The sequence below is a fragment of the Lycium barbarum genome, chromosome 1 (assembly GCF_019175385.1).
Source record: "Lycium barbarum isolate Lr01 chromosome 1, ASM1917538v2, whole genome shotgun sequence".
Classification (NCBI taxonomy): domain Eukaryota; kingdom Viridiplantae; phylum Streptophyta; class Magnoliopsida; order Solanales; family Solanaceae; genus Lycium; species Lycium barbarum.
In genome coordinates, this window is record NC_083337.1 from 6,695,652 (window position 1) to 6,706,209 (window position 10,558).

Consider the following 10,558-nt stretch of genomic DNA (forward strand, 5'->3'; position numbering starts at 1 on the left):
AGTATAGTGCGTAGAGTAGGCCAAGTAGCCTATGAGTTAGATTTACCTTCAGACTTTGAGTCTGTACATTCAGTCTTCCATGTATCCATGCTCCGTAAGTGCATCGGGGATCCTTCCAGAGTTGTGCCCTTGGATAATGGTCATGTTACAGAGCAATTATCATATGAGGAAGTCCCTGTTACTATTCGAGATTGCCAGGTTCATAGGTTACGAACCAAAGATGTAACTTTCGTAAAGTACTCTGGAGAAATAACAATGTAGAGGAGATGACTTGGGAAGCTGAGAAAGATCTGAAGTCTAGATATCCTCATTTATAGAGTTGTCACGACCCAACCCCGTAGGCCGTGACTAGTGCCCGAGCTGGACACTCGTAGACACCTGTTAACTATAGTCATCTACAGCTAGCATCATAAGGAACTTATATATAGAAAGGCAAAACGTCATCTCAAAGCTGTCGCATATATATATATATATATATATATATATAAGGCAACCTGTCCCCTGTGGGGTCACAACTACCAACAGATAACAACGCACGTGAGCCGGCAAGGCTATCACAACATGTGGGAACGTCCCAACCATACACACACGCAAGCGGACAAGGCTTCCACTATACACAACATCTCAGAATATATATATATATATATATGTACGCAAGCCGACAAGGCTGCCACTACGAATGGGAACGTCTCAAAACATAAGTCGTACTCACACAGCTGGACAACATATATATACAAGCCACACATATGTCTACAGACCTCTAAGAGTAGTGACAGTATCATATGACGGGACAGGGCCCCGCCGTACCCTGAACAAACACATATATATACAACAAGGAGGATCTATACCACAAAGCTAGGCTCCGGAACAAAGGAGCACTCCAAAATAGCTTAATAGATATCCTATGCTGGCGGATCTCCGAAACGAACGTCTGTACCTGCGGGCATGAAACGCAGCCCCCCGAAGAAAGGGGGTCAGTACAGAATATGTACTGAGCATGTAAAGCATGAAATATAGTAAATAGGATCATACTGAGACAAGAGTGTAGGACCCAGTGCAACAACCAGAAAACCATAAGACTTGCCTTTGAACATAAATCATATGTGTCAACATCATACTCACACCATTATAGGACTTAATAACATGACTTGATAATTATACTGTACATAAGCATATATAACGTGTCCTGGCCCTCTAGTGAGGGGCTCGGTAAATAAAATCATCATATACATGTACATATAACGTGTCCCGGCCCTCTAGTGAGGGACTCGGTGAATAAAATGATCATATGCCATCCTGGCCGCCATCCCCATATCATCATGTCATCATATCATATATATATATATATATATATATATATATATATATATATATATATATATCGTATCCCGGCCCTCTAGTGAGGGACTCGGTGAATAATGCAGTTGATCTGCGCACGAAAACATGTCCTGGCCCGGGACTCAGTGAAGGATGTAACGGTAAGCACGAGCAGAGTGATAAGCAACCATATACATACAAATCATCTTTTGAGACTCAATAGATAAGTAAACTAACTAGCGCTCAAGTATTAGGATAACAATCATATTAAGTTCTTTTTAAATGTCGTTACGAACTATAACATGGAACGTTTCAGGGATCATATACATGTATCAGATTAACATGAGATAGCTTATGAAAGTCAAGGACACCTCTAATTATGGAATTCCTTAAGAATAGAAACTCCTATGCATCATATATTAGTCAATCATATAATAGGCTCGAGACAATAGCTCGACTATCCTGAAAGTTCTAACATCAAGAACAAATAAAAATCATGAGTCATGCTTGGAACTAGTGAGTAGAATTACCCCAAGGCTCATATCATATCTTTACTTATATCTAGGACATGCCAAAAGAAAGAAGGGATAGGCTTTACATACCTGTCGGCGACTATCCGTGAATCCTTTTTGCCTCGTCTCTCTTTTCGCCTATTTATATAAAAGTGACGTTATCGTTAGTAACTATATTTTCTAGTTCGCAACTCTATAGTTCATTATTTTATAGGACCTACATTTCAGTCTATATATATTCTCGCTTAAGTTTTCTATTATCTAACATTTTGGCGAAAATTCGGCAGCACTTCCCCTATATGTTCACCTATCCCAAATTTCCAATTGTTCTCCTGTAGACACAGAAATACCAATAACAATATATGGACATACTTATACTTCCAATTCCTTCAATTCAACAAGAACAACAATATGTTCCTATCAACACAATTTCAACTTTAACTTTCTAATCTTTTCGCCATATAGTTCGGGATAACCACAACTATCATGCGACTTAAAATTAACTATCATGCTTGATCAAAAACAGCCCCCTACTCACGGCCAAAACAGCAACATAACATTACCATTTACAACTTCTTGTGTTCAACACACATCTATCAAGTTTTACAAGGATCACAACAACACATTCTTTCTTTCAATTTCATGAAATACACCAATAATCCACACGTCTAACTACATCATTTATACAATTATAAGAACTATATTAGCATCATATTAGCTCCTACAACAGCCCACAAACCATTTAAATTTCAACTTGAATCATTAAACTTCATCCTCACTACACGTCCATAACAACAATCAACCAACCATCAAATAAATCAATTTACCAATTTCTCCTAAACCAGCCCCTACACGGCTTCAATACCAACATACAAAATTCCTGGATTTTTATTCATTTCCACATTTTACCATACGTTCAAACCATCCACAATACTTGTAATAGAAGATTAAACATTGCTTCGTATAAGCTTATCACACGGCTCACTTTAAACTTCAACAACAACATTCTAATACCAACATGCATAATCCTTATAAATTAAATTCACATTTGTACATATTAACAATGCATCCAACTTACCATAAAACATATGAAAAGTGATCAATTCTTACCTTGACACTTAATCCTTCAATCGGCTAGCACCTCCAATTCACGTCTTGAACTTTAACACTTGTTCTTGCTATTCCAATGAATGCCACACGTTATTATACACCTTCAAAGGAGTTAAATTGCTTGATAAACTTATTTTTTTTTATCACTTGAGCAGCTTCATTCTCGGTCAGCTATGGCCGAGACTCTCCCTCTCTATCTCTTAATTTTCTAGGCTTTGTGAAGATGAAAATGATTTGGTTAGTGGTGAATGAATCAGCATTTTGTTATATATATGCAGTCCATGGGTTGGACATGTGTCCCACCCAATGTTTAAGCCAATAACATTTGGCCAACTCACGGGTGGGGCCCACACGGCCACTCATGGCTTGATTAGTGAAGTGATTAAATTTTTAATCCCACTTAATAATCTAATCATGGTTAATTAACCCCTAATCTCCAATAACATTTCTATACCAAATAAAATTTTTAGGCAACTTGTGCATTGAAACAAAATCGGGAGTTAAAAGTCTCTACCTCATACCCTAAAATAGTCTTGTCTTTAACTTGTCGCGTTTAGCTTAAAATATCCCAATGTACAAATATACGGGATATAACAAGAGTGGGCAGAGTCTACGAAGGCCGAGAGAATTTGGGCTACTCGTGCAACAAATACCCCTCTGAAGTTGGGCTACATGTGCCTTGCAGAGAACCTGAAAATTTGCAAAACAAAATTCCCCACATGCGATGGACGTGACGCGCGTGTGCCACGCGCGATGGGCGTGTGTTGCACGTGCAAAGCACGACCTGTTGTACCTGATTTCTCAAACTTTATGCTAGATTTTCTGGAATTTGCTGACTTATTAGGCCCACTTGACCTAGTATCTTTCCTTTTTGGGCTGGAAAAATAACTTTCCACAACTTGGGTGAAATGTTTTAGATCAAACCTTACTTTTTGGGTGTCTTCTTCCTTTGAAGATATGAAGATCCATATGAACACCCAATTTTCAAATTACCTTCAAATCAACTTGTTTTCCTTCATATTCCAGAGCTAGATTCCTCTTGACTTGTAGAATAAAACCCACTATCAATTGAACCCAAATTCACTCTCAATCACCAAGAACCATTTGTGTTTTTCAAAAAGCTTGAAGGTCTTCAATGGTGAATACTCAAAAACTTCTTCAAATCACTTGAAACTACGGATTTAGGGGTTTTCAACTCCAACAAACTCAAATATACCCTCAAATCCAACAACCAACAACAAATTTTTGGGGTTTTTGAATTTTTCAAAATTTTCAAGTCTCTCTCTCTCTCGCTCTTTTTTTATTTTTGTTCAATTCAAGGACGAAGAATTGATGGGACAATCCTTCTACCTTGCTCTGATACCAAAAGATAGGATTCCTAAAGGGAAACTATAAGTATCATAAACACAAGTAGAAATGTGAAATTAAAGACATAAGAAATTGGGGATGAGAAAAGAAGATAAAAGTAAGACCCAATTAGATGGAATAGAAAGACAAACTTGGATATAGGTTTCCAAATCCTCCTTTCTTAATGTAACAATTTGACCTATACTAATTAAAATCAAGGCAAAGAGATACAATAGATATCCACAAGTGAACAACTCTTCATGAATTTCAAGGACAAGGTTTTCTTTAGCAATGATGAAAACACACTCTAAATCTACTAACTAGGGCTAACAAGCCAAATAAACTATCTTATGAAATATCCATTCACAATTCATCAAAATCTAAGTAATGAAATAACAGTGTAGTATTTATACTACTATGCTAAAGAAGACTAAGCTAGCGATTACAAAAATACTCTTAATGAAGTAAGAGCCTTGTGTGGTAATCTTCTTTAGGGATAATGACTTGTATTTATGGAATAGCCTATTTGCATGGCTATCCACCATCGTTTCCCTCCATCTTATCTTTACTCTATGCGACCAAGCATACGTCATATGCTCTCCTATGAAGCTCCTTAACATGGCTTGTAAAGCTTGAAGTTCATTAGCTCATCCTCGGGTGAAGTATCTTGCATCATGTGTGCTCATCGGGCTCATATCAGGAAGAAACCAGAAAATCTGGCGTTCAGGTATCTGGTTTCCTTCTTCGCATTCGCAAAGAAGGTTTGCATTCGTGAGGAATGGGGACCAGGTAGGGTCTTGATCGCGAGGCTGGGCTCATATTCGCGAAAGAGGAATTAGGGCTGGGTTGGGTTGCCTGACCCATCGCGCTCGCGATGAAGCCGTTGCTATCGCGATGAGTCGAGCGGAGTCAGTGGACGCGTTCACTAGGCTAGCTCTTGTTTGCGAAGAGTAACGTGACTGGGCAGAAAATAAAACCCCATTTTGAGTTCATTCTTCGCATACCTATTTTAGTAGCTAGAGAGCTCAAAATTGAGATTTTCCAAGTAAGATCTAAACCTTAATCTAAGCGATTTCCATTGATTTGTTCCTTTAGCTTAAGCCTTAATCTATGATTTCTAAAGTAGAATGAGTGTTTTTCCATAGAAATAGGTTTAATGGATTCATGAAATTGAAGGTTCAATAGTGATTAGAAATTGATGATTTTTAGGATATGGACTATCTAGACTATGAGTAAGATAATTTTAAGCTTAAATTCCAGTTTTACCTTTGTAGGGTCGGGGTTACCTTTTTTGGTCTATTTATGGGTTCCAGACTTAAATATAGCAATATGGGTGTTGTTGGATTCGTCTGATCGTGTACATTTATAAGTTCACCATATTAGATCCGAATTCACGATAAATTACCTTTTTAACCTTCGGGATTTGGGACTGGGTTTTAGGTTGGCTTTTTGGATCCGAATTCTTTATATAGTTTTATGGGTATCATTAGACTTGTATTCTCATGTAACTACCATATTTGAATAGAGTGGGATCATTTGGAGGCTCATAGGAAAAGAAAGGTCGTGGAGTGACTCTTCGGCTTCGAATTCAGGCAAGTTGAGACTTACTAGACTTTTTATGTAGTGTTATGTGTTGGTTAATATAAATAAAGGGCGTAATGAGGAATTGGGGATCCCGTACTAGTGTGGTGACGAGCACTTGTGCGGGTACCAGTGTATCTGTATGGCTAACTAAAATATGAACTAAACCTGATATGGAATGGAGGTTATGTTTTTAGCCTTCAGGCCATGCGGAATGGTGGATAAATCCATTTAGGTTGGTATGATTGCTGTTTATCTGGGTCATGAGAGCCATGATTGACTGAATACTTGCGATTATTGAGTTGAGTTGCATTCATCACTCCACACCTCATCTGAACTATGAAAAAGGACTTATAATCTTGATATTGACTTGATATTATGCATTTGCATGGTGTACATATATCTATTCATACTTTCATGATATTCTTATCATGTGACTGGTAAATTACAAGACAGGGGCCTGGGAGGCTGGATATTGGATATGGTTAATGATTTTGAGTGATGATGATATTTCAGCCAACGGCTGGGACCTGATGAGATATGGGAGATCTAGTATTTTGGGTGGGTATATGCACCTCATGATTCTACCATGGCTCACGTGAAACTAACTGCAAGAGTGTGTGTATACTGGTCATTGCATTGCATACTATTCACTTGCATTTGCACGTATTTCTTTATACTGCATACCATTTATGTTGTTTGCCTTATTTCCATGCCATGTATGCCTAAAGTATATAGAGATGGGATCGTTATGTTCGTACTTGTCATAACTAATATGAAGATTTGATCTTTACTCTTAAACTTGTCTTGACTAAGGAAAAGACCGAACCTTTACGGCTAAGCTTGTAAGGAAACGGATTGTATGTATTGATGTAGTGTACGCATCTTCTATGCTTGTTGATTACTTATGAATTGTGGATTTTAAACTAACAAAGCTAGAAGTGGATTATCGGAAGTACCAACCCTCGTCATCATTATAGTTTAGGGTCAGTCAATAATGCGGCTAGGTACACGTCCTTCCCATACTCACTCTATACTTGCTGCACCTTTTGTGTGCAGGTGCAGATCCGGGTACGAGTTGAGCATCTTGGTTCAATGATGGTTAGAGTGCTTTCTTGGAGTTCAGGGTATGCTGATGAGGATCCCACAGCACCAGACTTCGTCATTTATGTTTATGTCTTTCTTTACTTCAGACAGTATATGTAGTATTTCCATACTGTATTCAGATGTAGTTGCTCATGTACTGTTATTTCCAGGTTTGGGAAGATGTATCGACTTAGACTACTTATGGCCTTATTTCAATTAGGCTTATTATGATTTCCTTTATTAAATTCCGCAATTTATTTATGTTTCGCGACTTAGTCTTATTTGGGGATTTTGGATCGTGACAGTAGCTAGAGACCGGGACATAGTAAGTTAGAGAGCTGTTGGAACGGGGTCGTTTATTCCAATCCAGAGCCTACTCACAGCTGGCTCGAACTCACAATTCTTGAGCTCTGAATACAACAAGTTACTCTTTGCGTTTTCTCTAACATTTTGTCTACTTATTTTCTTACCATTTACATTCAAGCATCCATGAGTTGTTCCAGGTTTCATCATTAACCGAGAGGGATTTTGGTCGATCACGATCTGCTTGTCTTTAACCCCATTCTTAACAAATTTAATTGATTATCCTAAAACCATTTTTAGCGGTAAACAACATCTATTGCGTTGGTATGAAGAAAAGTTGCACAGTAATGAAGGTTAAATTATCAAATCGTCCCTTAAAGAGTTGACAAATTCTGGAATACAATTGTCATCCATTTTGTACAACCACAAAGCAGTGGTCGTACCATTTTCTTGTACGGCATTTGCAGGTTCTTGTACAACGCATATAGCAATGTTCGTCCTCTCCTTATTCGCTTACATATAATTGTCATTTTATCCAAATGTATACTTAAGAAAATAAAGAGAGAGTGTAATTGAGAGGAGCCGGGTTTGTCAAATGGTAAGGTCAAGATCAAATTGATTAAAGAACCAAGGAATTTGAAAAAAGTATTTGACTTACCATTTTATTTATATATTATTTCCATTTGATTTGAATTGGGGAGAGCCCATGGAAAAGTACCTCTCTGCTCTCTCACACTCACACACATATATATAATTACCATTGTACACACTTACATAGATACTCGTGAAATATATGTCACACCAAACAGTTTTATTTATTCATAAGCATTTAGGATAAGCCATAATAATTCATCAGGCTGTTGGGAATAGTATCAGCAATCTATTTCCCGACATGGTGAGGCTCAAGGTCTTTGAGGAAACCAATACAAAATTCCAATACATCAATGGGCTCTGGAATGTTTTCATTCAATTTCTCGTACACAATAGTCCAAGTCATCCAGTTTCCCTCTGCACTTAAAGTAGCTGCCATGGACTTGTATAATTGAGTCAGATCTCCTTCAACAAAATTGAAGGTGATTGATTTTGTCTCATCGTCTATATGAACAAGATGCTTGACATGTTGCTCTTTTCCTCCTGTTGCCAAACCGAACATATTTGAGGATATTAAAAAAAAAAAAAAAGTACACACATTTAATCTCATACATGATACATTAAAAATAGGACCTTTTTGTCATTTTCTTTTAAAAAAAAAATCCTAACTCATCTATGCAATTCCCGCATTCCATCTCCAAGTTTAGCAATTGGAGCTTCTAAGGTAATTTCAGCATCTTGTTCAGATTAAAAATAGGGATCTTTTGCTATGAATCTAAAAACTGGTTCCTTCTGGTCATCTGAGTTTTTCAACCTAAAGTGACCTGCTTCCACCTGCACCTGCGCCAATTTTTTGTATTAGAAGAGTTAATTCATCTAGCTTCATTGTATTACCATTCTCAAAATCAAATTGTTGGTCCTATCTATCAATATAGAAGTGTCGCAGACAATTATTTCAGTACTCCTAATATTTGGAATCATCCCGTTAATACAAGACAATGAAGCTAGATGAATTAACTCTTCTAATACAAAAAATTGGCGCAGGTGCAGGTGGAAGCAGGTCACTTTAGGTTGAAAAACTCAGATGACTAGAAGGAACCAGTTTTTAGATTCATAACAAAAGATCCCTATTTTTAATGTGTTGTAAGAAATAGTAAGGGCGTTTAAGAAAAAGATAAAATGGAGACACTGCTAACTTACTACTTTCACGTAGTAGGTTAGTAAAACACACACAACCACAAACAGACACATGTAATGCAAAACAACTTTTTTTTTTTTTGCGGAATAAACTAGATCCTCCACAAGCTTAAGTTAACTTTATTAAACACCTAGTGCGATATAATTTAATTCAAAAATAACCTTATAATCTAAAATGCCCTTCGTTCTTTAGCATTTTTGGGGTTTTTATTCTGAGTATTTATATGCTGCAGCAATTTTGACTAGAAAATTCCTGTGTGACCATTATTTGATAATTGTTTGTCCCTCTGTCCTATTTATATGAACTTTAATTATTTGCGGAATCAATTATTTTACTATGATTTCTTGAACTATTTTAAAATATTTTGAAGTATTAACTCTTTCATATATAGAAAATTAGGTGTTGTGACTTTTGTACTCCCAACCCTTTATATTAAATAAAATGATGTGAAGCAAAGTGGATTTTTAGAATATTTGTAAAGCAAGTTTTTCATAATGCCCTTACTTTACTCCTTATTTGCACCAGAAAATCTGGATAATTACAAAAAAAAAACACAAAATAAAAAGGAGAGAGAAAGATACTTACTTTAATTAGTCACTTCTACCAAAGCGAAATTGAAATAATGAAATGGAAATAGAGACTTACCAAGAATATATTTCCAGCTGACAACAGAGCCAGTACTACCCAACTGACCTTCATGTAGCGTGAAATTTTTTATTTTATCAGGAGACATGGTGGATGATTGGTGTGGATTTGATTTGAAGTGCTCATGAAGTAAATGTCCAGCGCACTTCATCTCTGTTTGAGAGATCAACTTGCCTTTAAGACCCATTTCTTAGCAGTGAGTGAGTTGTTCTAACATGAGAAGGTTTGTAGATTTAGTGAGAGACTCCTAGCCTTTTTAATATGGAGGGTCTGCTATGAACGTCTAATCTACTTGAATGCTGGTACGTGTAGTAAAATTTAATCGTCTTGACATGTCATTGTTGAATAACGAAGTTTCATACTGAAATTTCTGGAGAAATAGTAATAACTTCTACGTATAATATAGATTTTAATGGCAATGAAATTCTAAGGAAAATTACATCACGTGTGCGGGACCCAAATAAAAAATTATTTTACTATTCTAAGAAGAAGAAGACAAAACTATCCAGTTTGGCCTTTCAGAGCCAAAAAATCTAGCAATATTAGTCAATTGATAAAATACTAACAATATTAGTCAATTCATAAAATGCTATATCAACAAAACACATAAAGAGCTACCAATATTATTCCTAAATTCTTTTTGTTGCAAAGGCTTCTCCTCTTCTCTACTACCGCTAGATCAGGCCCGTACTTTTAAGTTTAGATTTGTACCACTCAACGTATGTTAGCAGATCCGAACCCGCAAGAATAAGATTGTGTTCGAACATACATAGCAAGAGTGTAGCATATAAGAGGACGAAATCCCGAAATAATTCAAGAATTCAGAGTGCGACAATGATGATTGAGATAATATTTTGTGTATGTTAAA

At 36.7% G+C, this 10,558-nt stretch overlaps 1 protein-coding gene across 1 annotated transcript; it reads right to left on the bottom strand.

Moving 5' to 3' along the window:
* Positions 1–8,048: 8,048 nt before the first annotated feature.
* On the bottom strand, positions 8,049–10,051 carry LOC132630687 (kirola-like). Its single transcript, XM_060346248.1, has 2 exons — positions 9,691–10,051; positions 8,049–8,390 (listed from the first exon to the last, which is right to left on the bottom strand). Exons 1-2 carry the CDS (start codon positions 9,875–9,877, stop codon positions 8,137–8,139), a joined length of 441 nt encoding a protein of 146 aa, XP_060202231.1. The 5' UTR covers positions 9,878–10,051; the 3' UTR covers positions 8,049–8,136.
* Between the last annotated feature and the right edge of the window lie 507 nt (positions 10,052–10,558).